This window comes from Aspergillus viridinutans (assembly GCF_018404265.1).
Source record: "Aspergillus viridinutans IFM 47045 DNA, scaffold_9, whole genome shotgun sequence".
Lineage (NCBI taxonomy): Eukaryota > Fungi > Ascomycota > Eurotiomycetes > Eurotiales > Aspergillaceae > Aspergillus > Aspergillus viridinutans.
The window spans coordinates 1164184-1190325 of record NW_025091225.1 but is presented as its reverse complement, the minus strand read 5'-3'; the positions used below and the strand labels follow the sequence as shown (position 1 = coordinate 1190325).

Here is a 26142-nt window from a genome sequence, read left to right as displayed (position 1 = left end):
CTTATTTAACAGCTCGTCCCATGAAAATTTGCAAAATGAATATAATAAAAATACAGTTCCCATGATTTGCAGGCAATAAGCGAGGATACGCATCCCATCCTCAATTACTAAGGTACTTGCCCTCGTCCGTAATCAGCAGACCCGCGATAGCCGCACTGGTAAAAGTAGCCAGGGCGCCGGTAATCATGGCACTAACTGCCACACGGGACACATCGCCCGCACGTTGGGGGGCGAGTTGATTGAGCACACCGATCTGATTACCCAGGGAGCCGATGTTGGCGAAACCACAGAGAGCATACGTTACTATGATCCGAGAGCGGGTGGAGAGTTCCTGATACTCGGCCACGGTTTGAAGGTCGCTATAGGCGACGAATTCGTTCTGAAGATGATTGAGTTAGTGTCTCCACCCTGTAGAAGGTGAGTGGAAGGTGAGAGGATATAATCTTACCATGACAAGCTTTACACCGATCAGTTTGCCCACTTTGAGCAGATCGCCGTCGCGGGAGACGCCGAGAAGGAAGGCAATGGGATAACAGATGTATCCAAGAATCAGCTCGAGGGTCAAGGGAGGGTCGTTGATGTTGAGGTAACGACCCCACCAGGTCAAGAGGCCGTTGATCAAGGCAACGAAGGAGATGATGCAGAGGAGCGTTGCCCCAATCGTACCCGCGATCTTGATGCCGAGCCAGGCACCGTTGGCGAAAGCGTGAAGCGCATTTGCGGCCTTGTGTTCCTCGTCCTCGGGCACGACGACACGACCGGCCGTCAGAGTTTCTTCCTCCTCAGGCCAACGCAGCTTGGATGCAGCCAGAGAAGCTGGGATACTCATCACACACGAGGAAACCAGCGCTTGAGGGTTAACGCCCATTCCAATGTAGGCGACCAGTACGGAGCCTGCAATGGTAGCGAAACCGGAGCACATCACCTGGTGGATTTCGGCCATGGTAAGGTGCGCCACGAACGGCTTGATAAGCATGGCCGATTCACCTTGTCCGATGAAGGGTGAGGCAGCAGCCACCACGGCCTCGGCCCCAGAGACCCGCATACTCCAAAAGAAGAAGACGGCAAATTTACCAATAGCCCACTGCAGGACGCCAGAGTAGTACAGGAGCTGCACGAGAGATACGAAGAAGATGATAGCCGGGATGACGCTCACCAAGAACCACGTGTGGCTGCTTGCGAAGCCAGGCGCCGTCAAGAAATCAACGCCGTCGCCGGCAAAGCCCAAAAGCTCTCTGGCCAGCGTTGAGATGAAGTTGAAGATGTCGTAACCCGCCTTAGTACGAAGGACAAAGAGGGCAACAATGAATTGCACCAGCATTCCTACAATGACGGTGTGCCAGACGATCTTCTTGCGGTTTCTCGACGAAAGCCACAAGACGAAGACGAATACGACAAGTCCGAAGAGACTGACAGCTCTGTTGGCTCTGGTGTTATCGGCGGTCTCTTCCGACGCAAATGAGCCGACGAGGATGACCGCAATCGTCAAGAGCGCCGCGCTGGGGATCCTCAATTTCTCGGGGATCAGGCGAACGAACGGCCGAGCGGTATGGTCCCAGACCCAATAGGTTGGTCTGGTCACGATGGTCACGGGCACGTAGAGGGTAAGAAGCCGCAAGGTAATGCACAGATACAGCAGGAACGGGATGAGCCAGCCCAAGTCATGCCGATGGAGGATCAAACCAGCAATCCACCATCTAAGAGGGACGACAACGGATGAGTTTCGATTTCGATCAAACAGGACTGCCAGAAGATGCGGTGCAGTCGAAAGGGAAGACAACTCACCCGGTGAACAAAAGCCACACGACAGCGTAGACGACATGCTTGAAGTACTTGTGGTAGCGGCGATAGAAGGGCCGCGATGGATAGCTTTCACCTGCTTCCTCGAGATCTTTCGAACTCTGGCTATGAGCGTGCTTGTCCTCCACAGTCGGGTCCTGCACCATGCCTTTGACATCTTTGGCATAGATCACATCATCATCTGCGCCCTTCTCGGCCAGTCCCGAATGGTGGGGATGACCGTGGTGATGTTGATTTGCGGGATCCAGCGCAGGATCTGCATGTCGCATTGTCTCGTGGGGAGATGCCTCATTCACCTCCATAGCCTTGTCGTCCGCCATTTGTGGGCCCGTTCCTATCGCACAATCACTAATTCCAAGAATGCGACAATCTTTCAGGGTGTCGAATACTTCTCCTCCGAAGAAAAAGACGCGAACCTCTGAAAAGGATGGAGTAAGGAGAATTTGGCGGCAACCAAGTCAATTTAACTTCGGATGGGGTTGGGGATAGCCGTCGGATAAGATGAAGAGGGGAGAAACCAAGAGAGGAGACAAACTCTCTTTTGAAGCCAACAGAAGACGAGCGTTGCGCCTAGATTCCAATTGATCGACTCGGGTTCTCTCTTATCAGACAGCTGGATGCGGGGAGATTACACAAGTTGCATATTCCAGCAAAGTGTGAATTTAGCCACCCCAGCAATCCGATTGATTCGTTGATCCGTCCTGGGGTTGGAGACGCCCTTGAGCAGGAAAGATGGAATATCTTAGTGCTCGCCGCCGACAAGGATCATGATAAAACAGGTGAGAGAACTGGAAAGAAAATTCTCTCTAGTGTTGGTGGACTGGACGGGCTACAGTTGTTCCTCTTTCGTGGCAAGGAACCAAGTATAGCCGTGCATGAGGCCAAGGTCGAGGCGTTGGTTACTTATCTTTTTGCCCCGATAATATTTTTCACTTTTCAGCGGTGTAGCGAATGGCGACCCAGCGATGCCCTCGACGGTCGATAAGAGGTTCCGGTGTTACAGCACTAAAAAAGGACGTGGGCCGAAGTCTGGAGGAGATTCTGCAAGGAGATTGGCGGCCGATGCGAGTGTAGCCGTGTCCCGCGCTTTTTTTCTCCGCTCCGTCCTCACGCGGTGCATCGGTCGTGTGCCTCATGCCTTCTGACGGTATTCAGTACAAGCTCTTGGTTTTCATTTACCGTGCAGTTGGGAGCCTGACTCGCTGTTGACATTGTTTTCTACGGGCCGATAGACTACAGAATCTGAGGATACGTTTACTGCGACACTTGCCACACAAGCTGGTAGTATACCTCATCCTGTCGTCGTGTTAAACTACCGAAGGATTGCTTTTGATTGTGCTTGTGGGAAATAACCGTTTACTCGTGGACTGTGGAGGGCTTAAGGGCTAAAGCTTGTGGGGTCTTTCCAGATCAAGCTAACTACTATCTAGCCAGAATGGCTTAGGGCGCCCCGGGAACAGCAGAGAACTGAATAAGAAAAATAGAACAGCCCAGGAAAGCCCCAGTGCGTCGAATCATAAGTTTCCATGACACCTCGATAGGCTCATTTACTGGGATAGGTATTTTATGCCCGGCACTAACCAGGTCAAATATTGCCGCAGTTACTCCGTGGAGACTGCTGGTACGATCCTCGGAAGTTTTCATTTCCTTATGATAAGCTCGCCCTTTTCTTTGCTATCACCAACTCTGTGAAAGGAGACTGAGCTGAGTGTATCTGAAGCATCCCTGTCAGCCATGATGTTTTAGGATTGTGCCACCTTGGCACGTGAACACCTGAGATATAAGATCGGAGATCTCCGATGAATAGGGATTCTCAGTAAGGTTTGAAGCTAAGAACTAAGACTTCTGTAGATAATTGTGCTTGATCCTTTGTGCTCTCTTAATCGAGGAGCAATATGTTGACTTTATCGTCTTGGGGTCCTTATGATAAGGAATTCAGATAGCAAGCGAGAAAACTAATGGATATCAGCTGTTACTATTGTGCTGTCAAAGACCCTACGAATCATTTGACCCATAACGGGTGGTCCCAGGTTTGCATTCTTCTTAGTTAAGTTCCAGACCCGAAAGTTGGCGAAGTGGAATCTCCCTAGGAAATTGGCCTCGGACTGAGTGAGATCACAGGCAATCACATCTTGCCACCCCGGATTCTGTAAGGTAGTCATTACGTATCTATTATCTCTGTATCTACCACGTGTTTCTCCAGCTTTCGAGTTACCATGGAGTATCACTATCCAAGGTTTGATTTGGGATTGAATAATGCTGAGAATTGTCTCCAAAGCTAGCATGGAACTCCGACGGGGCATAGATAGTGCTTAACTGAGGGCGTTGCGTCCTTAATCATCGGAAGCTCCGGCCGAGGTGTATGTTCTACTCAAATAATTAGACTACGGAGTACGGATACTCCGTAGCGAGACAAGGAACACATTGAATTCAACTCTCCAAATGATGGATGAGAACGTTACATCGCATCTTATTGAACATGGATCACGAGACATATCTATACGAGATTATTAAACAATTGAACCGGTTACGCAGGTCTAAGTTAAGGTTGAGGATCCTCACCAAGAAGCCCAAAACGGTCGCAGTAAGGGCCTTACATTGGCCGCGATGGCTGGAGTGGGGAATGCTATTGATCCCCCAAGCCTGCCCCTCACGCGCTGCGATCAGCATTGGTAATTTTCAGTTAATCATCACCTCTATTTACCTTAGTTCTTCTCGAATTTTATCAGTCTAGAATAGTCCTGGACTCCGGTTCATTTAGAGAACGGAAAAAGAAACGAACATACTCCTTGCGAGTGACCGTCCCAGCATGGGGTCAAATAATACCGAGTGGGAGCTGGAGGAAGGCATCCCTCAAGTGGAGGAACCCTTCATCCAGCAGTATCTGAAGGGTCGTGATGCACTGGTCCTAGAAGAACAGAGGCAACGACATGGTTAGATTTCCAACTTTTATATGAGCTTCAATTCCAAAGAGTTAATATCGCCAGCATAGATGCCAATCTCCGCAAGGCCCTCTCCCCGCTAGCCGCCAAAGCATGCAAGATCGTGTCTAAGATCCGTGATCGTGAGCTCAAGACAGTATGGTCCAAGGGTTTGACCCAGGAGCAAGCTCACGAAGCCGATGAGATTCTCTACCCCGGGGTGATGTTCCATCTGGCAAGGGGTCGCATGGAAAGCACCGACTTGTGGAAAATCGTGCAGAAGATGCCCAAAGGGTCCCTCTTACATGCTCACATGGATGCCATGTTCGATATTGATTTCCTGATTGAACAGGCCTTTTCCACCCCAGGAATACACATGGCTGCTCCACAACCGCTCATTACGACGAAGGAGCTTGAAGGAGCACCATTCTACCTCCGGTTTTCGTCTCGACCATTGGAGGAATCAGAGGACAAGCCTACGATGTGGACGTCTTCCTACGAGTCTTCAACACTGATATCTCTGCAAAAAGCAGCGTCGTCCTTTCCCAAGGGTGGAGAAGCTGGTTTCCGCGAGTGGCTAAAGAGTCGTTGTGTTCTCGGGCCTGAACATTCCTACCTCCACCATCACGGGGTAGACGCCATCTGGGACATCTTCCGACGCACGTTCCCAGTCATCAATTCCATCCTAAACTACGAGCCAATCTTCCGCGCATGCCTGCGCCGCATGTTCGAACAGCTCGCCAGCGACGGAATCAGATACGTGGACTTTCGAATCGCCTTTGTCTTCGAGTACCGACGGGAAGGCCGCGACACGCCCGAGGAAGGCTACTTCGAGTGGTGCCGTGTCTTCAAAGAAGAACTCGAACGCTTCAAGAGCACCGAACAAGGCCGACGATTCTACGGGGCCCGCATCATCTGGACCACACTCCGCAATCTGCCCAACAAAGACATCGCAACCAGCATGAAGCAATGCATCGAGACGAAACTGGCCTTCCCCGACGTGATCTGCGGGTTCGACGTCGTCGGCCAAGAAGACCTGGGCCGGCCGCTGGTCGACCTCGTCCCGGTGCTATTCTGGTTCCGCAAGCGCTGCGTCGAGGAAGGGGTGACCATCCCCTTCTTCTTCCACGCGGGCGAGTGCCTCGGCGACGGCGACGCGACAGACCACAATCTCTTCGACGCAATCTTACTCGGCACGCGGCGCATCGGGCACGGCTTTTCCCTCTTCAAACACCCCCTCCTCATTGACCTCGTCAAGGACAAGAAGATCCTCATCGAATGCTGCCCAATCTCAAACGAGATCCTCCGCCTCACAAGCTCCATCAAATCGCACCCGCTCCCCGCCCTGCTGGCGCGCGGCGTCTCCGTCTCCCTCTGCAACGACGACCCGGCCATCCTCGGACAGGGCAAGAACGGTCTAACGCACGACTTCTGGCAGGCTCTGCAAGGCCTTGAAAATATGGGTCTCACGGGCCTCGCCATGATGGTAGAGAACTCCATCCGGTGGAGCTGTTATGAGGATCAATCGAATGCCGAGTGGGCCTCGGATATCGAAGATGGGATTCTAGGCGATGGGCTGAAGGCCGCCCGTCTGCGGGAATGGTATGAAGATTTCCAGGCGTTTTGCGAGTGGATTGTAGCGGAGTTTAAGGATGTAGAGGTCGACGAGTAAGACAAAAAGTTTAGACTTGGTGTTTATATAGGCGCTCTACCCGGTATCATGAATATGGTTAAGCTCTCAATACCTTTTTGACAAATGCAGCGCGTACGGCAACGAACATTGGCCCAGAGTATGAGCAAGCTTGTTATTAGGACGTTTCACGATCTGTAGTACAGTGTCGTCCTGGATGAAGTATACCTCCGACCAATCACTGTTCAAGCATTGGGTTGATGTCCAAGACCGGGAATTTCAAGCATGCGCTTCAGGTATAACGCTCCAATTCGAAAGATAGGAAACTGATCCAAAAGGACACAAAAAAAAAGAAAATCAGGGTATGTATTTCCAGAGACACGTTCCTCTGTACCGTGGAACTGTGGTCTACATTATCCAGAGAAGAAAAATGAGCAAAGCAACGCGCATAAACTCCAGACCCAATGTACCAATATGCAGTGAACCTGCGCCCGGAGCCGAAAAGGCCCTAGGGACAGATAAAACGCCAAAGAAACAATGCACCGCCCCTCCGATCATGCAATGCAGAAACCAAGCCCTGATCTCTCCTGAAAGAGAAAACGCCGTGAACATGGCCTAGTTGTCCGTGTGCTTCACTCAAGATCTTCGATATCGCGGTGCCGTGCGAGGACATGGCGCTTGTATTCTTCCTTGTCTGTATCCCAGAGCTCGGCTGCTTGGGCGTTTAGAGGGCTCGCGCTATCTACTAGTTAGCATCAATGTGGTTGTATAGCGAGTGATGAGTGCAAGCTTACTTGTTGGGCTCCCCGAGCAAGCTCTGCAGGCTCAGGAGGACACTCTGCACGTTATATACGGCACTCCACTTGTCTCTGAGGATATCCAAGCAGATCCGGCCGGAGAAGTCGACATTGGGGTGGTAGATGGGCGTTTTGAAGAGAACCGTAGGGGGCGAGTAAGGATAGTTGCTAGGGAAGGCGAAGGAGAGCTTGAAGGTCAGTCTCTCGTATGGTGTCTCGTTGGGTCCGCTGATCGTGGCCGTCCAGTTGAGAAGGTTGCCGTCTGCGTTGGGGAACGCAGAGATGCCGGGTGAGGGGGACATCATCAACTGCATCAGCTCTGTTTGGAGGCTATAAGATGTTGAACATCCTGTTAGTACAAGCTACAACAGCCGAAGTTCACAATGAAAGCGTATTCAGCTCGCAGAATATGGTACCCACCGTTTTGTCACGCTTTGAGTGTCATTTCTTTGGCTGGCAGAGCTCAGCTTGCTGGCCTCGAGAGCTTCAGGCGTGGCGTTCTGAGTATCCTCCATCGCGTAGTCCATCTTGGCCGCTCAGATCACAGAAGTCTACAGACAATTTCTGAGAGGTCAACTTCTTATTCTTTCCTTTTTTTGATTATAAATTAGAGGTGCGGTGCCCGGTTTAAGGAATGCTAGTAACAGTAGCAAGGTGAGGTTGCTGTCTGGAATGACGACGGATCCGAACACAGCGCAACTGTTGGTTGCAAGAACGATGGGTCGACCCACAACTAGAGCCCTCAGATCGAAACCAGCAGAGACAAGTTGAAAAAAGAAAGGTGATATTTCAGATCCCTAAGAGAAGATTTTTTATTATGAGCGTTAAGACGAAAAGTTAGGTAGAGAAGAGAGTAAGATATGACCAGTCTTGATTTTGTGTCGCGAACGGGGCGTTGTTTACTCCACCTCAGAAAGAGCATCAGCTTCCCCCGGCAACGATTGGAACCATTGTTGAAGCCCCCGCCTGATCCGACTAGACTAAGGCACTGAGCAAATTTGAAGAGTCGAGAAAGATCAGAGATAAGGCCCATTGAACAAGGAAAAGAGGAGCAAGCCTGTAGTTGGATGCGCCTGACCTGTTCACTGGACCATCTGAGTGCCTTGCCTTGGATATTCCAAGTCATTTATCAACTTGATGGGTCCCTGTAGATATAATCTGTACTGATATCGAACTTATTACTACCTAGCCATTGGCTGTCACGTCACTTTAACAGGGGATGCAAATGACTGAGGCGAAACAGCGATACGCCAGAGATCTACATGATGATTCAGTTGTCAATGAACTTACAAGAACTCAGTAGATAGATTGTTTCAAGTCATGACTCTGAATGCTCACATCCTGCAGCGACTTTCATTCAGAGCCAGTTGTTTTAAATTATGGAGTAGAAAGAGAGCTTCTTCCGGAAATGATTAGCTGCTGCCGGTCTACTGTATATCGGACATTAAAAGCAATAGTTTCGACGGTCCACCGTGTTAATCCAAGCCAGTGCATGGAGTTTATTCTTTCCAACTGATATTTCTGCTTCCACTCATACATACTGTCCTCTAAATTGCTACATCTTTCATTACTACGGTACTATCAAATGTCTTATTGTTGCAATGGAATACGAGGTACCCTCTTCGGCCTGCTCACTTCTGCGCCCGATGGGTATATCAACACATTACCCAAATAGGATAAAGTGGCTCGCGTTCCCGGCGCACCGCGTATTACATGTACTCCCATGGTCTTTCCACTCATCGACCCTTGCTTGTCGTGTCCAAGACACCCCAAAGAACGATGGTATTGCGCTGAATCTCGCGGGAGAAATTATCTTTGACATCCGTGAATCAACAGCTTTCATTTTTTCATGGTCTTAGCTGGGCTTGTTGTAAGTCTTGAACACAATGCACCACTCTCAGCTTGCCCCGCTGCCTAACGATCTGCCCTTTCGGATTGTCTCAAAAACGATCGGTCAGGGTGCCTATGCCTGGTATGTTCCGATGCTTCTACATTTAGCTTGTTTGGGTTTGTCAATTTCAACTAATGCCTTGCCTAGTATCAAGAAAGCCTGTCCCTCGACTGCCGATAATCCCATCTTTGCCGTCAAGTTCATCCATAAAGATTATGCTGCTCGACACGGCAAGATCAGCCCTCGGCAATTGCAAATGGAAGCGACGGTACATAAACACATCGGCGATCATAATAATATAATTTCGTTCTTTCAGACCGGCGAGGATAACGTATGGCGATGGATCGCAATGGAACTGGCTGAAGGCGGAGACCTTTTCGACAAGATCGAGGCTGATGAGGGTGTGGGCGAGGATATCGCTCATGTGTACTTCTCGCAGCTTATCAGTGCCGTTGGATACATGCATTCAAAGGGAGTCAGTCACCGGGACATCAAGCCCGAAAACATGCTTTTAACTGCCGACGGAAATCTCAAGATCGCCGATTTTGGTTTAGCGACGTTATTCGAGTACAAAGGGGTCACCAAGCTCTCGACAACTTTCTGCGGCAGTCCTCCGTACATTGCTCCAGAGGTCATATCGTGTAGCAACCGTGGTCAGGTCAAGGGAGCGGGTTATCGCCCAGATCTGGTGGATATCTGGTCGTGCGGGATTGTACTCTTCGTTTTACTGGCGGGCAATACGCCGTGGGACAGTCCGACAGACAGCAGCTTCGAGTTTCATGAATATGTTGCGACGAACGCACGAACGAGTGATGAACTCTGGCAGAAGCTGCCTACAGCAACTGTTTCTTTGCTACGCGGCATGCTGAATGTCGACCCCAGTAACAGATTCTCTCTTGAGGATGTGCGACGGCATCCTTGGTTTACTCGACAGAGTCGGTATCTTGCCCTAGATGGCAAGCTCAGAGACCCTATCAATTTAGCGACGACCATGTTCGAATCACTGCACATCGATTTCAGCCAGGATCCGCTTTCTCGACCCCACAGGACTGGCAGCTTCGACCCGGAGCGGATGAAGTTAGACGACGGAGACTTGAATACGGAACCGAGAATCTCCTCCACTCAGCCAGAAATGCCGAGGGGAGATATGCTGGTGGACTGGGATACACCTCACATGGCTGATGTATTTTCTTTCACTCAACCTACGGGAAGGCCTTCCTCCAGCGACGACATGTTAATGGCGGGCTATCTAGAGGACGAGCCCTCCATGTCGCAATTTTCGCCTCATCCTTCCGTGCCGCTCAGCAGAACGCAAAAAGCTCAGCGCTTCCGTGACATTGTACCTGCTCGCCCTATGACTCGCTTTTTCTCCACGTGGGAACTCAAGATTCTCGTGCCTCTTGTGTGCGAAGCTCTCCACCGGCTGGGGGTTCCTGTTCCCAGTGTGCCCGCGGTTTCTGCAGGAGACACATCTGCAATGATTCGAATCATCACCAGAGATGGCAGAATGTGCACATTGCAGGGGAAAGTAGTCATCGAGTGCGTTTCAGAAGGACTCTTTGAGATTGAGTTCATGAAAGTGAAGGGTGACCCTCTCGAATGGCGACGATTTTTCAAGAAGGTGGCTGTCCTTTGCAAGGATGCCGTCTACATACCCGATAGCTGAGTTGGCTTTGAAGTTACAGACTTCCGGGGTTGCCAAGCGATCCTATATCCTTTTCGATTCTCTTCTCTCACTTCTTTTCCGTCTACTATGTTTCTATTCTTAATGTACGATTGATGCGAGTTACGATGGTTTGACTTTGGGATATTGGCAGGAACACAGGCGGTTCTTTTGTTATTCAGTATACTAGACCGATAGAAATCATTTCCGATTCAACCTGGTCCTCAGCTGAACACCCACCCTTCTAGATGAGAGCTTTCGTGATGAAATTTCTCGAAGCTTGGCCTTTAGACCCCGTCAACACGTGACGTCAGTCTAGGCTTGTTGATCGCGGGGAAATTAACGGATCTGGAACCCGATTAGGAGGGACAACAGTTTGGGCTGTCTTACATCGTGCCGTGAGCGGGTTTGGTCTTTTATCTGCCCTCCATGCTGTGCCTTTCCAGATCCTACCCATGGAAAACCTCCCCGTAGAGCTTCTTTCTAAGATTATCGATTGTGAGTACTCCGTAGGTCGATGTGTACACCTTAGCTGCGAATATCTTACCCCGCATGACCTGTGACAATCTATAACTAACGCGTTCCGCCTATTATGGACTAGATCTCACCCCGGTCGAGCAGGTCCAGCTTCAATCTGTCTCGAAGCGGTTCTTTGCTCTAGCGCGTGATAACACACGATGGAGACTTCACTGTTACGAGGAATCATGGGCTGCGTCAGAAGCTGCCCGCCAGAGCTGGAGTACTTCAGAAAGCTTGCATGCGAGGTCCACAGCGCCCCTGGGCTCACTAGGGCAGACGTCGCTCCTCTCCTTGATTCAACCACAGCATAGCCTTAACAATGGGGGCTCATCGAATCTGACTGGCCAGAACGAAGCACAGAATCCGTCATTCGCTGAGCGAGCGAGAGCGGCGGCAGCGTGGGACACCTCGTATGAGGGAGAGGATGTCGACTGGTACTCGGAATATATCGCACGGCATGGACCCATGTCGTTCAGTTGGTTGCAGCAACCATTCACGAAGAAAAAACAGGGAGGGAGGAAGATTTACCGTGAGGTCAAGGGCATGGGGCTGCTCCGGGATTGGAGCTCGGCGAGACAGAACAAGGTGGTAGCTCCGCTTGACGATGGGAGCGTCTGCATCTGGGACCTGAATCATTCCCATTCCATCGATTCACAAGCTACAAAAGGCAGAGTCCTTGGAGTCAGTGACCCGGGGATCTTGATGGCAGATCTGTCTAAAAGACGGGATCCTGCCTCGCGGTCGGCATTAGAGTTTATCAATCTGGGCCAGAGTGTCAGCGTTGATTCTATACGTCGGAGGGCATACATGGCCGTCGGAAATGCGTTGAATGAAGTCGATCTTGAAACGCTTCAGGTGATTTCACAGCAGCGTTATCCATGGTCCATTTTCGCCTTGTCTCAGGAAACAGACTACTCAGTTCCACTCACGGTGGCCACCACCTTGAGTATTCACATACACGATTCTCGATTGTCAGCCTCCGAGGAAGAGGCGGCCATCAATCTACGTTGTGAGGAGCCAGTCACTGCGTTAGTGCCGGATTCCCAAGTCTATACACGTCCGGATTCCCCGCTTCTTCAACTCCAACCTGATGGTCGGCCTCCCTACCGTATACGTAGCCCTGATCCCTCGCAAAAGGGCGCGGATTATGCACCTCTCTTCCAGCCTGGCCCTTTATCGCTTTTACACCCTCCCGCACCGCATGTGAACACGATTCTTCTTGCCGGCCGCTTTCCGAGCATATTGCAATATGACAGGCGGTTCTTCCCTCGGCTACAGAACACGGTACATTCAGGAGGCCGTCTCTGCGGCCTTACTTCTATGCCTGCTCCCCATTTTCCGGTATCATCAGGCTCAACGTATCCACGGTCACATAAAGTGGTAGCCTGTGGTGAATACAAGGGAAGAGGCTCACTCGAGCTTTATGATCTAACACCCTCGTCCCTGAACAGCGGAGACAGCCCGTCGGAAATATCTTCGAGTATGAATGCTGTATATCAAAACCGTCAGAGTGCCGCAAGGTCGAAAGTCCTCTCTGTTGAGTCACATGGGACTCGCATCGTCTACTCGGACGCTGAGGGTAATATCAAATGGGTCGAACGAGACGGTCGTGTCGACGTTCGCCGCTTCAATCTCAACTCCTATCTACAGCAGGCCGCAAGCCTGAACAACCGACAATCGCGCCCCGGAGCTTCAGACGCGGTCACCCAGGATGACGACGAAGAAGAGGAGGAAGACGGTGCCTCCGGGCTCTGGCGAAGCGTTTTCCGCTCTCAGACTGACGGTGAAGTTGCTCGCAAGATCTTGCCTACTGGTGGGAACTTGACAGGGGATGAGCTCCTCGTCTGGACAGGAGAGCGAATTGGCCGTGTTATGCTCTCCACCTCTTCCGGTGACAATCTAGGTGAAGAAGACGACGATGACGAGATGTCTATTGATGGGGACCTGGACGACTCTGTTCGCGAAGAACTGCGAAGTAGAAGACGAGAGCATCTGCGACAGGAACGCGAGTACGCCCGAAGGATGCGCAGAGCGCTGGAAAGGCAGGCGGACGAAGTCCGGCGAATGGGGGGATTCGGACTGTGATTGGAAATAGTTGCACTGATGATTTGATTACTTTAGCATCTAGACAGCGCTCTCTTTCATAGACCAGGACAGATGTTTGTCGCTCTATCAGTTTTGGATAGGAGATTTATGTTCGCATTCAAGGCCATGAATGACCAGGAATGATCTGTTCATTACTATCTACAATGACCCACGTGTAGACGGGATTTTTACCGTCAAGCAGAGCCTTTAAAAGCAGTCGTGTCAGATCTTCCAAAATGTCGTCCCACGAAGACACATCATCATGCTACCTATAGACCCCGTCGGCTTCAGCATGGAGCGCAAGCCTCATGTTTCTTAAAAAGTACCTGATCACTGCATGAGTCCATGGACACTAACAAATCATCCATCCGGGCCGTCTTCATGAATCATGTGTGTCAGCAGCCTCGGTCGGCGAATTCGCCTGCCGCGGTGGCCGGTGGGCCTGGAAAGAAAGTGGAGGATGAGTCTTCATTAAACTTTCTGACAAAACATTAGTGATCGCTGATGATTTGACCTTCTACGCTTCTATCATGTGCAATTTCGTTGACTTGCTCGTATAATCTCTTGCATTTTCATTCTTGAACTCCGTCCGTTGTCATCCCGTGATCAATTGAGGATATCCTTGAGGCTTTGAAGTCTACACTGTTCATCTGCATGCATCATTACTGAGCCGTCCACGCAGCCTCCGAACTTCCCCGCGTGCCGATATTTGAGTCAGACACAACCACGCTGGTTTCTCAACTGCCGGTCAATTGAGCAGGAGCTCGTCCGATATAGATCACCGGAGAGACGCGATACTTGAAGAATCACCTCGCACTTCCCTGACGGTCGTCTTCTGATCCCGAGCCCTTCTACGGCCGAGTCGGAGATTCAATCTCATCAAAGTTGCCCCGCGTGAACTTGCCGAGGGGCAACAGTTATTCACGTCTCTTTTTTCTATCACCGCCTCGATTTCGAATTGCATAGCTCCAAAATGCCTTCGCCTTCAGATCCCAGTCAGCAGTTTGATTCTATCGAAGACTCAGTCAAGGCTTTTAGTGAGTTAGCCTCTCAGGTTGTTGCGCCACCTGCGCGAGCTCCGAGGATTGGGAAACGGAGAAACTAATGGTACATGATCCACGCAGAAAACGGAGAATTCATAATCGTCCTCGACTCGCAAGATCGTGAGAATGAAGGCGACCTTATCATTGCCGCGGAGTCGATCACAGATGCGCAGATGGCGTTCCTAGTCCGCTTTACGAGGTTGGTACTTCGCCTGCACTCAAACCCGAACGCTCAGAGCGCGTCTTGAATACTAGCTAACGTCTTCTCTTTTCCGAACTACAGTGGTCTGATTTGCGCACCTATTACCTCTGAGATTGCCCGCCGCCTCTCCCTACCCCAGATGGTCGTCGAGAACGCAGACCCCAAGGGAACCGCATACACCATCTCCATCGACTCCAGCGACCCCTCCGTCACGACGGGGATCTCCGCGCAAGACCGCGCCCTGACATGCCGCACGCTTGCTTCTCCGACTGCCAAATTCGAGGACTTCCGGCGGCCCGGCCACATTATCCCGCTCGAGGCGAAGAGCGGCGGCGTGCGCGAGAGAAAGGGACACACGGAGGCGACAGTTGAATTTTGTCGTCTGGCGGGTAAGACGCCTGCCGGTGTGATTGCCGAGTTGGTAGAGGATGGCGAGCTCGTTGAGGGAATCCCCGAGATTCGGGGTAATAATGGTATGATGAGACGCGATGGGTGTTTGAAGTTCGGCAAGAGATGGGGCATCAAGGTGTGCACGATTGAGGATTTGGTGGAGTACCTCGAGAGGACGGAGGGGCCTGTTTCGAATGGGAAGCATTGATCGCTTGATCGCATTGCGTTGTATTATCTGATTGCTTTTCTTTTCCTCTTTTGAATACTTTCCCCTCTCATGTACATGTGAACGGCTCTTGTCTCGCGCACTGTTTAGCCAGGAAACAAAAGGTGTACCAGTAAATACTAGATCACTTGAATATAACTTTGCTCACGAAGTCTATGTGGAACGTGGCAAAGCATTATGAAGCTACTGTGTATATTTCATGAAAACAGATCGGTGTCAAGTATCGGCAACTACTCGTGGGAGGTTTCATGGGAGCAAACGAAAATCAGTGTAAGATGGAATATGGCCAGAAGCAAACTTGATTGGAATGGGTATCTATCTTGATATCTTTTACTAGTGAAACGCCAGTTGAAAGCATAACGCAACTGAGATTGCCCGCAATGTATAGCATGAAATGGTATGCCAGACTCGAGGACGGCCCCGCCCAACGCCGATGAATGCAGGTGCAGTGTCATCTGTGAGACATGACCAGAAATAGAGAGCGAAAAACACATTGTCAAGAATGGTGGGCTCAACAATGAAGACAGAGACAAGATACTCATGTCTGTAGTCAGATGGGAAGTCACGTTTACCGCTTGAGGTGGGAATAATCTCTCAGAACGCCCATCATATGGGTGTTGGTCGTCTTGCCACTGCGACGAGGTTTCTTGACCTTTTTCTGCTCGACCTTTGGGCGTACCTTGACGACCTTGTTCTTGCTTGTTGGGGTGATACCAGCTTTCTCCAGCTCTTCCTTGACGGTCTGCTGATCAGGAACTTTGATCTTCGCCCAAATCTGGCGGAACTCCTCATCAAAGTGCTGCACCAGCGAGGGATCGTTGGCCCAGACCATCTTCGCATGATCATCCTTCTTGTTTCTGGTGACTAACAATTTTCCTTCTTTCTCCAGCTTGTTGATTGTTTCTTCAACGTTGGGCCAGCCCTCCCGGAGCTCACGGACGCTCATGCCGGCAGCAGTAGACTGAGACTGTAGCTTCTGCAGGAGTTGCTCCGCGGTGCGGATGTTGTGAGGAGGCCGAAAGGCGAATGTACCCTCCCCATTCGCGCCACTAGGATCATACAAGACTTTTTCGTGCTGCGTGAGAATTCTCCGTAGTGCCTGAAGGTAGCCTTCTTCGCTTGAGCGGTGCTGGAGAGAGAGGTACGAGACTATATCGGAATACCTGAGCGGGACGCCCTTCGATTTCAAGTGCTCAACTGCAAAGAGCACCTGTGTCATGATGTCCTTGCCAGTGCCGGTATTGGCAGGCTGCGAGTACACGATGTCTGCATTCTGCCTCTTCCGCTGTGCGTCGCTACCTGGTGTTGGTGTCGAGGTGGAGGATGGTACCTGAGAAGTGCTTGTCGAGCCGTTGTGAACAAATCGTCTCTGCTGGGGCATTCGATTCGCATAGTCGGTAACGCTGGCGTTGAAACTCTTGAGCTGCTGCTGAAGCGACATGGTTGCGATGGCTGGTAATGACGTGCGAGATGCTCGAGTTTGATAGAATGAGGCAACGTCCGGCTCCAAGAGCCAGAAAGAGCTTATTTTAAGCTACTCTTGAGCATATAATTAGATAACAACTTCTCTTTTTGAACTCAAAGTCGTCACCTGGTGAAGATGCAGAGGACAGATGCAGTGTGTTGGAGAACGGGAAGAAGTGATTGCGACTGCTATTCTTCGGAAGCCATAATTGGTATCTTGAAGCCTCAGGCAATACATTATCACGTGATATGAGCGGCGCGCTAACCGCGTTGGGAGCTGCAATGCAACACAAACGCATCTCATTTACCCTTCAAGACCGACATTCATCGCTCGCCCAGAGGACTTACCTTCACTTTCCTCTGTCGGTCTTTTCCCACTCTTTGATTTACACCGTCATGTTATAATCGACCTGTTTTAGCGTTGTGTGCACTTATCTTGGAGTAGTGCATGTTACGCGCGCAACGACATCATCGATTGAGCTAGCAACATCTGCGCATCTTCCCGACTGACCGATTGCTGCGCAGATTTCAAAGTTGTCAGCCTTGGAAGAGAAGCGGCCCGGTACAACAGCCGCTCTTTAGCCATTATGGCTACGGCTACCGTCGAATTGCCTTACCTCGCGAGCCATTACGCTATCGCGGAGTCAACACTTACCACCCTTACCCAAGCTCCTACGGTCGAACTAGTCAACCAGCTGCTGGAGGCAATTACCAAGAAAGCTCATGAATATGACGAGCTCAAATCCGACAAGCTTCGTTTGGAAGTGGAGCTTGAGAACGCCGTTCGCAGTACCGACTCAAAGATCAAGGTGCTGAAAAGCTCCGTGGAAAAGGGCCATGCGGAAGTTGAGGAGGCAAGAAAGAAACTCCACGAATCAGGTTAGCTTTGACGCGTCCTTTCTTGACCTACACCTACTGACAACTATCTAGAAAATGCTCGTTCAGCCCTGGAATCCGAAATCGCGACGCTGAAATCCTCGACTACTTCCAATGAGTCCGAAGTGAACACTCTGAAATCCCGTATTTCCTCACTCGAATCATCGAACCGGGATACCCTAGGTCTCCTTGAGTCAAAGAGTGCTGCTTACGACAAGCTTGCGGAAGAACTTTCCACCCAACACAAGAAGACAATTGAATTGAGACGCGAGCTGGCTACTGCTGAACAAAATCTTCAAGCCGCGAACTCGGCATCCGCCAGCTCTCGCTTTCGTGAACAGAGCTTGCAACAGGAGCTGGACTTGACGAAGAAGAACAACGAATGGTTCGAGACGGAGCTGAAGACGAAGTCTGCAGAGTACCTCAAATTCCGCAAGGAAAAGACCGCCCGAATTGCCGAGCTTCAACGTGAAAACGAGGAAGCCAACTCAACCATCGACTCACTAAGGCGTAGTGAAAATGCCCTCAAGAGTCGTTTGGATGAGGTCGAGCACCGATACGAGGAGTCCCTTTCGAGCATCCAACAGCTCAAGGAGGAGGCTATCCAAGCGGCTGAGTCTTTCAGGATCGAGCTGGATAGTGTTAATCGTCTGGCTGAATTGCAAGGCAATGCGGCGCAGACTGCCAAGCAGCGTGTGCAGGAGTGTCAGCTCACGCTAGAAAAAGCGAGAGACGATGCGGCCGAAGAGATCTCTCGACTTCGCGTTGAGATCGAAACAGAGCACGCTGACAAGGAAGCTGCCGAACGCCGCGTTGCTGAACTTGAGTTGGCTGTTACTCAATTGCAATCGGATGGTGCCACTGCCAGAAGATCCATGAGCCCGGCACGTGGCTTGAATGGCGCAGGACCCAGCACGCCTGTCCGTCCTGGTACTCCCAGTGGCGCATTTTCTCCCAGGACCTCGCGCTCCAAAGGAGGACTTACTCTCACTCACATGTATACCGAGTATGATAAGATGCGAACGATGCTTGCCGCAGAACAAAAGACCAGCCAGGAACTCAAAGCGACCTTGGATGAGATGGTTCAGGAGCTCGAAGCCAGCAAACCGGAAATTGACGAATTGCGGGCCGACCACGCACGACTTGAAAATGCCGTTGTCGAGATGTCTAATATCCTCGAGACAGCAGGAAAGGAACGAGATGAAGCAACCAAAGAGGCACGGAAATGGCAGGGCCAGGTGGAGGGGTTGGCTCGCGAAGGGGATATTTTACGTCAACAACTTCGGGACTTGAGCGCTCAGATTAAGGTTCTGGTTATGGAAGTTGCTGTCTTGAAGGAAGGCGAAACCACATACGACAGGGATGAACTCGAGAAGATCGCTCGTAAGGAGATCGACGACTCGTCGGCGGAACTCAACCCAACCGGCCGATTTATCAGCCGTCATCTGACGACGTTTAAGGATCTGCATGAGCTTCAAGAGCAGAACGTCACACTTCGGCGAATGCTGAGGGAACTCGGCGATAAGATGGAGGGAGCAGAAGCTCGTGAGAAGGATGTTGTTCGCCAACAAGAGCAGGAGGAGCTGAAGGAGCTCAGAATTCGTGTGCAAACGTACCGTGATGAAATCGCAAATCTCGTTGCTCAGACAAAGAGCTACGTGAAGGAGCGGGATACCTTCCGCAGCATGTTGACAAGACGTCGTCAAACGGTTGGAGATGCTTCTGCATTCTCACAGTCGCTTCCTCTGGGTGCGGTTCCACCGAACGTTGACGACCAAGGGAGGGATGTACCCGACTATGCGGAGTTACTGCGCAAGGTGCAAGCCCACTTTGACAGCTTCCGGGAGGAGTCCGCCACCGACCATGCCTCTTTGAAACAGCAAGTCAATGAATTATCAAGGAAAAATAGTGAATTGCAGAGCGAGATCAGTCGTTCAAGCAGCCAGCTTGGCGCTGCCACTCAGCGAGCTGAGCTTTTGCAAAGCAACTTCAACATGTTGAAGAATGAGAATGCAGAGCTGCAGAAACGCTATGCGGCTCTCCTTGAGAACGCCAACCGACAAGATCTGAGAACCCAACAGGCTGCCGAAGACTTGGTTGAGACGAGGGGTCTCGTCGAAAGCCTTCAACGTGAGAACGCAAACCTGAAGGCCGAGAAAGACCTTTGGAAGAATATCGAGAAGAGGTTGATCGAGGACAATGAGGTTTTACGGAATGAACGCAGCAGGCTCGATTCTCTCAATGCCAATCTGCAGACCATCCTCAACGAGCGTGAACACGCTGATGCTGAGAGTCGCCGTCGTTTACAAGTCAGCGTCGAATCCTTGGAGTCCGAGTTGCAGTCTACGAAACGAAAGCTTAATGCCGAGGTTGAAGAATCAAGGAAGGCTGCTCTCCGCAGGGAATATGAGCACGAGCAGAGCCAGAAGCGGATAGATGACCTTGTGACAAGTCTGAGCTCGGTTCGTGAGGAATTGGTTGCCACCAAGACGACTCGGGATCATTTGCAGACCAGAGTGGATGAGTTGACGGTTGAGCTACGGAGTGCTGAAGAACGCCTACAAGTCGTACAATCCAGGCCAAGCATCTCAACTGCCCCGGCCCAGGCAGCTGCGACGGCAGAAGAAGGCGTTCCGGATACTGGTTTGACCCGCGAACAGGAACTGGGCATTCAGGTTTCCGAACTGAAGCGTGACTTAGAATTGGCTAAGGGCGAACTCGAGCACGCTAAGGAGCAGGTCGAAGTTTACAAGACCATTAGCCAGGAGACCGAGGAGCGCTTGCAGTCAGTCACCGAGACGCAAGAACAATATAGGGAAGAAACTGAACGTCTTGTGGAGGAGAAGGAGAAGAAGATTCAGGATCTTGAAGCCCGGATCGAGGAGATTTCATCGGAACTTTCTACGACAAACAACGAGCTTTCCAAACTTCGGGATGAACAAGGTGAAGCCGGACGCCGCTTGGAGGAACAGAAGGCTACCTTGGAAGCCGAAATTACAAGACTGAAGGAAGAAAACGAACGTCAAATTGCGGCGGCTCAATTCCACCAAGACGATCTCAAGGCCCAGGCAGAAATTGCCCAGCGCGCGCAGCAAAATTACGAAAGTGAATTGCTTAAGCATGCCGAGGCGGCGAAGAACCTACAAGCCGTTCGTGCAGAGGCCAATCAATTGAAGCTGGAGCTGGTCGAATCTCGAACTCAGGCAGATACCTACAAGAAGGACCTCGCTCAGAAAGAAGAAAGCTGGAGTGAGCTCAAAGAACGATACGAAAGTGAGCTTACAGAATTGCAGAAGCGTCGTGAAGAAGTTCTGCATCAAAACAACTTGCTGCATACCCAGCTTGAGGGCATCTCAAGCCAGATCGCCGCGCTGCAGAAGGATCGCGCCAACCTTCCGGAAAGCGAGCAGGATGAAGGAACAACAGCACCAAATCTGGAGGGTCTTCAGGAGGTCATCAAATTCTTGCGACGGGAGAAGGAGATTGTTGATGTGCAATACCACCTCTCCACTCAGGAGGCCAAGCGTCTCCGCCAGCAGCTCGATTACACGCAGTCTCAGCTGGATGAGGCTCGTCTTAAGCTGGAGCAGCAACGCCGTGCAGCCGCGGATAGTGAGCACACTGCTTTGAGCCATAATAAGCTCATGGAAACATTGAACGAACTCAATCTTTTCCGTGAGAGCAGCGTTACGCTGCGCAACCAAGTCAAGCAGGCCGAAACTGCTCTCGCTGAGAAGTCTACGCGTGTTGAGGACCTTTTGCAGCAGATTGAGCCTTTGGAGACTCGTATCAGGGAGCTTGAAAACATCGTGGAAACAAAGGATGGAGAATTGAAGCTTCTACAGGCTGACCGGGACCGCTGGCAACAACGTACACAGAACATCCTGCAAAAATACGATCGCGTTGACCCGGCCGAGATGGAAGGACTAAAGGAGAAACTCGCCTCATTGGAGAAGGAACGAGACGAGGCTATTTCAGCTCGCGACACGTTACAAGCACAAGCTGCGACTTTCCCAGAGCAGCTCAAACATGCCGAGGATAGGACGCAAGAACTGCGCACAAAGCTCACAGAACAGTTCAAAGCCAGATCTAAGGAACTCACTGGCCGCATCAACGCTAAGCAGCTTGAACTGAATGCCGTGATGCAGGAGAAGGAGGTCATCCAAGAGGAGCTGAACACAACCAAGAACGAACTGAGTGAGCTCAAGATCAAGATGGCTGAAAGTCCATCCGCGCCACCTGCACCTGCACCACCTGCTGCACCCGCTGCACCCACTGTTGAGCAGACGCCTGGCGTCAACTCAACACCTGCGTCTCAGTTCCCAACCCAAACTTCTATGCCGAGTGATGACGAGAGAGTGAAGGCGCTAGAGAAGAAGGTACAGCGTCTCGAGGCGGCTCTTGCTGAGAAGGATGCTGCCTTGGCTGCCAAGCATGCTGAGTACGAGGCCAAAGCCAATGAAAGAGTAGAGAAGCTCAAAGAGACGTACAATAAGAAGATGGCGGAGGTGAGAGCGGCTCATCGGCAAGAAGTTGAAAGATTGTCGGCCAATCAGCAGGTTGCACCGCAAGAGCCAGGAACGCCTATCTCGAAACCTGAACAGACTCCTGCAACCCCTTCACAGCAGGAGGGTGACCTACCAGAGCTCACGGATGTCCAGGCGAGAGCCTTGGTTGCGAAGAACGAAACGATCCAAACGATCGTCCGCAACAATATTCGGGCAAAGGTCGCGAAAGAAACAGAAAAGCTTAAGCAAGAATGTGCAGAGATGGAGAAGAAGTTTAATGAAGAGAAGGAAGCCCTCAAAAAGGCGTATGAGGAGAGTACAGATGAGAAGGTCAAATCTGCTGTTGAGTTATCCGACAAGAAGACCCTCGTCCGTATTAGCATGCTTGATACTCGGTTGAGAACTGCGCAGGCCAAACTTGATGTCATCTCGAAGGCGGCTGCCGAAACTCCTCAAAAGCCCGTCGTTGAGGTATGGGAGGTGGCGAAAACCACGAAGGCTCCACCTGTTCAGGCACAAGGAGCCAAGCCAGCTTCCGCTGCACCATCTGCACCGGCCGCACCGACTGCTGCTCCCGCTCCAGCGCAAGTCGCTACAGTACCACCACCTTCTGCAGTCGCGGCACCTAATGCAACAGCCGAACACCAAGACCAACGAGCTGCCGCTCCCGCTCCCGCTCCCGCTCAGCAAACGACAGCTGCTCCCCCTACCAGCTCTGTGCCCTCTGAAGCTCAGCCTCAAGCCGATGCACAGGCACAGCAGCCGCAACAAGAAGCCGGTCCTGCGCAAAAGCCGGCATCAAATCAACCCGCAAACGCAGTCGCTCAATCTCAGAATAAGCAGCAACCCTCATCACTACCCAATAAGCCTCCTGCTGGGGGTGTTCTGAGGGCGCTTCAATCAGGGCTCCCAGTCGCTAGAGGCGGTCGAGGTGGTGCTCGTGGCGGCTCTCATCAACAGAATCCATTCGGTCCACAGCCTACTGATCAACAGCAACCGCAGCAACAGCAGGCTCAAACCCAGCAAAGTCAGCGCGGCAGTGGTCTCCAACGTGGCCGTGGCGGTCGTGGAGGATCTGGCCGAGGTGGTCATCAGAACGTCCAGGCCGGCAATGTACCTCAAGGGCAAAGTCCGTCCAGTCCTGGAGGAGGTCGCGGTGCACTCAATGTTCAAGCTCGCCAGTTTGTCCCTCAAGGGAGCAAGCGGGCAAGAGAGGACGGTGGTGAGACTGGAAACGAGGCCGGGGCCAGTGGCGGGAAGAGAATGAGAGGAGGTGGCCATACCAGGGGCTCTTGAGCCCTCTATCGACATAGACTTGGGTGTTTGTTGTTTCCTTTTCACGTGCATGTACCTTTACTCGCGGATCTCATTGTGGTTTACAACATTTATGAATATCCCAATGCCTATATTCCGGTTCAGCAAGGCATGAGGCAGTCGAAAATAAGTCATTTCCTTTGTCTATGATGCCTATTTTGGGTCTGTACGGGAAATCAAATATTTGCATCACATCATTCTTCAAGCCTCCTTATTAACTATTGTTTGTATAGTGGGTGTGCAACTCATGTGTATGATCTGGGGTATAAGCAAACATGAAAGGACAGGATCATATCATCGTAACGCACTCTTGGCAGTCATAGCATAGTATGTGCATTAATTTCGCTCAAGTCCAATGTACCGTTTTGATCAGAATCAGAATCAGAACCAGCCGCTTCGTATGTGTCGCCCCCTCGAGCAATTGACACTCGACGCCATGTCCAAGATAAAGGACGAAGTAAGCACGTATCAACGGAGCCGGATATCAGCTCTCGCATGAACAGGATCATTTCCTCCTGCTCCCAGCAGATGCAGACGACCCAATGAGCCGGGCCACTACCTCTCTCTCCTTTTGTAATACAATCAACCGCGCATCTTCAACCACCTTGGCGTCCAGCGCCGACACGTCCTGCCCAGCCGCAACAGACGAGCTCATCTTCCCCGTAGCCCGTTTCCTCCGCTGACCGGACCCAGCCCCCGAGCCCCAAACCACTGTCCAGTCCCTTATCACCGTGTTTGCCGCAATCTCACAGCCCGAACAGACCTTTGAGTGCGCGCCCAGAGACACACGCCGGTTGATGATGGCTAGCGACTCGACCGTAACGAAGGAGTGGATGTGAGCGCCTGGGAAGACGGTCGCAAGCGGACCGATCGTCACTCCGTTCGATATCCGTGTGGGAATCACTTCTTTCGGTGTGGGCGGGAGAGAAGGTGGTGTGCTCGGCGGGATGCCGATTGTGCTCTTTTCGCTGATTATGCAGCCTTCGCCGATAATGACGGGCCCGTCGTAGGAGTAGATGCGTGCGCGCGGGTGAATGACCGTCCCTGGGCCGACGGAGATGGGATGTGTGCCTTGCAATGTTACGGATTCGGCGACTGTAGCTGTGTTGTGGGCGGCGACGGGGGCTCGGGGTGTTGGGGATGGAGATGTTGATGATGAGGGGGAGGCGCGTTGGTGTGGATTTGGGGGTTTGAGGTGCGTGTCGGGCCTCTGTTGGCTAGTTCTGGAATCCATTGTTCATTAGGACCAGCTGGTGCAGACGTGCTGCGTGAATTTTGTAGAGAAGGTTTCTTGCCGTGGTTATTATTGATGTGATGGTTGTTGGTATCGGGAAGCTTTGCGGAGTCTGAGAGATCTCCGTGTCTTCTCCGCCCTGTGTTGCTGTTGTCCATGGGTCTCGTTTCAGCTACCATAGGTAGAAATATTTGGCGATGATCTAAGATTCTATTTTCATAAAGATGGTTCCAATAAAAATCGTTGACCTAGTACTCGATCTTGTCCCCTCTGGGTATCTTGAAGCTAAATTCTAGCGGTGTCATGCAATGCATCCAAATCCAACGCCATTCCCGGCATAAAGCCATATATACAGAATGCTCATACCGTCTTATTGACCTAAGCGTCTTCGTGACCCTGCTTCTGCGCCCTTGGCTTGATTCCATTCCTCTTCCTCCAAGCCCAGACCCCACGATCGACCTCCTCCTTGGTCATACCATCTCTAACCAAGCAGAAGGTGACCCCTAATTCGGTCTCGACGTTTCTGTTGCGTGCCTCATCATCAAAGAACAACATATCCTCGTAGGCAATTCCGCTCGCTTGTTGGATTTTCGCAAAGTGTTGTGTTTTGGTGGCAGGGAAGATTTGGATATAGTCAAAGTAATCCAGAGCCCGGATAGACTTTGTTTTCGCTCCAGGATTGTCCGAAAATGTGGGGATAATATGAAGCGCCTTGAGCATATCGCGAGCTAAATCAGGAGCATGCGTGCGAGAAGCTATCGCAAGGGGAATCGAGCGAGTCTTGCAGGAGTAGACAATCGAAGAGACGGCTGGGTAGAACGCGAATGATTCGTTCCATCTGTGGCGAGGTTTACGAGTCAGTACGAGGATATGGGGAAGGACACCAATGCTTGTTTCAGGTACATACCGGTCAACGCAGCGAGAATTGTTATCGCGAGGCTTGATGGGTGCGCTGACGTGCGTATCAACCCAGAACGGCCACAATGTATAGTCTAGGTCAAAAGCGATTAACTTTGGTAGAGGAAGGCCGTCATTGAAGGTCGCGGGCGCTGTAGATGCGTCTTCCAGCGGTTGAGTGTTTGTTCTCTTGTTTTTCATCATATTGTTGGTATGCGATGCGCAGAATGCAGAACAGGAAAGATCTTTATTGACTTCTGGTCCGAGTAACTCAATCGCTGTCCGACCCGTGGTCCGGATAGATCGAGATACTACGGAGTATGTACCTATCTTCACGTGCCTACGACCGATAGCAGCAGTCCCCTCCATGTCCTTCTACTTGTCCCTGCCTACGATTAATGAAGCTTGAATTACGTCGACTACAGTGATAAAGGAACAGAGTATCGGTTGTTCGGTGAATTCCATCAGCCTCTACATACAAGAACTTAGTTCATCCTGCTTTCCTGAAGCCTGAAAAGTCCAGCTAAACCCGAAAATTATTCATCATTGCAACACGAAACCTGATAACTCCCAAAAGTCGAATTTTTTTTTTGTCTTTTTTCTGTGATTTTCACCTTTTTTTGACAAGTGATATCCAGTTCTCGAAAGAAAGACGTCGCTTTGTACTTAAATCTGAACAATT

General features: G+C 51.2%; 10 protein-coding genes across 10 annotated transcripts; 5 read left to right on the top strand and 5 right to left on the bottom strand.

Moving 5' to 3' along the window:
- Positions 1-100: 100 nt before the first annotated feature.
- On the bottom strand, positions 101-2120 carry Aspvir_010021 (NupC/NupG family nucleoside CNT transporter; the record flags this gene model as incomplete). The annotated part of the gene is made up of 3 exons (XM_043273158.1): positions 101-379; positions 449-1697; positions 1786-2120. The coding sequence occupies 3 exons, from the start codon at positions 2118-2120 to the stop codon at positions 101-103; spliced, it is 1863 nt and encodes a 620-aa protein (XP_043129093.1).
- Positions 2121-4609: 2489 nt separating this feature from the next.
- On the top strand, positions 4610-6393 carry Aspvir_010020 (putative CECR1 family adenosine deaminase; the record flags this gene model as incomplete). The annotated part of the gene is made up of 2 exons (XM_043273157.1): positions 4610-4733; positions 4793-6393. The coding sequence occupies 2 exons, from the start codon at positions 4610-4612 to the stop codon at positions 6391-6393; spliced, it is 1725 nt and encodes a 574-aa protein (XP_043129092.1).
- A 590-nt stretch (positions 6394-6983) lies between these two features.
- Aspvir_010019 (putative ubiquitin conjugating enzyme (UbcK)) lies at positions 6984-7675 on the bottom strand (the record flags this gene model as incomplete). The annotated part of the gene is made up of 3 exons (XM_043273156.1): positions 6984-7089; positions 7146-7478; positions 7569-7675. 3 exons carry the CDS (start codon positions 7673-7675, stop codon positions 6984-6986), a joined length of 546 nt encoding a protein of 181 aa, XP_043129091.1.
- A 1359-nt stretch (positions 7676-9034) lies between these two features.
- On the top strand, positions 9035-10705 carry Aspvir_010018 (putative serine/threonine protein kinase; the record flags this gene model as incomplete). The annotated part of the gene is made up of 2 exons (XM_043273155.1): positions 9035-9120; positions 9187-10705. 2 exons carry the CDS (start codon positions 9035-9037, stop codon positions 10703-10705), a joined length of 1605 nt encoding a protein of 534 aa, XP_043129090.1.
- Positions 10706-11157: 452 nt separating this feature from the next.
- Positions 11158-13306, top strand: Aspvir_010017 (uncharacterized protein; the record flags this gene model as incomplete). Its single annotated transcript, XM_043273154.1, has 2 exons — positions 11158-11200; positions 11304-13306. 2 exons carry the CDS (start codon positions 11158-11160, stop codon positions 13304-13306), a joined length of 2046 nt encoding a protein of 681 aa, XP_043129089.1.
- A 973-nt stretch (positions 13307-14279) lies between these two features.
- Aspvir_010016 (3,4-dihydroxy-2-butanone-4-phosphate synthase RIB3) lies at positions 14280-15149 on the top strand (the record flags this gene model as incomplete). Its single annotated transcript, XM_043273153.1, has 3 exons — positions 14280-14343; positions 14431-14548; positions 14633-15149. The coding sequence occupies 3 exons, from the start codon at positions 14280-14282 to the stop codon at positions 15147-15149; spliced, it is 699 nt and encodes a 232-aa protein (XP_043129088.1).
- A 586-nt stretch (positions 15150-15735) lies between these two features.
- Positions 15736-16608, bottom strand: Aspvir_010015 (transcription factor TFIIE subunit TFA2; the record flags this gene model as incomplete). Its single annotated transcript, XM_043273152.1, has 1 exon — positions 15736-16608. One exon carries the CDS (start codon positions 16606-16608, stop codon positions 15736-15738), a length of 873 nt encoding a protein of 290 aa, XP_043129087.1.
- A 610-nt stretch (positions 16609-17218) lies between these two features.
- Aspvir_010014 (putative filament-forming protein (Tpr/p270)) lies at positions 17219-23311 on the top strand (the record flags this gene model as incomplete). Its single annotated transcript, XM_043273151.1, has 2 exons — positions 17219-17510; positions 17562-23311. The coding sequence occupies 2 exons, from the start codon at positions 17219-17221 to the stop codon at positions 23309-23311; spliced, it is 6042 nt and encodes a 2013-aa protein (XP_043129086.1).
- A 523-nt stretch (positions 23312-23834) lies between these two features.
- On the bottom strand, positions 23835-24563 carry Aspvir_010013 (transferase hexapeptide domain protein; the record flags this gene model as incomplete). The annotated part of the gene is made up of 1 exon (XM_043273150.1): positions 23835-24563. The coding sequence occupies one exon, from the start codon at positions 24561-24563 to the stop codon at positions 23835-23837; it is 729 nt and encodes a 242-aa protein (XP_043129085.1).
- A 378-nt stretch (positions 24564-24941) lies between these two features.
- Aspvir_010012 (Mg-dependent acid phosphatase) lies at positions 24942-25664 on the bottom strand (the record flags this gene model as incomplete). Its single annotated transcript, XM_043273149.1, has 2 exons — positions 24942-25401; positions 25471-25664. The coding sequence occupies 2 exons, from the start codon at positions 25662-25664 to the stop codon at positions 24942-24944; spliced, it is 654 nt and encodes a 217-aa protein (XP_043129084.1).
- Between the last annotated feature and the right edge of the window lie 478 nt (positions 25665-26142).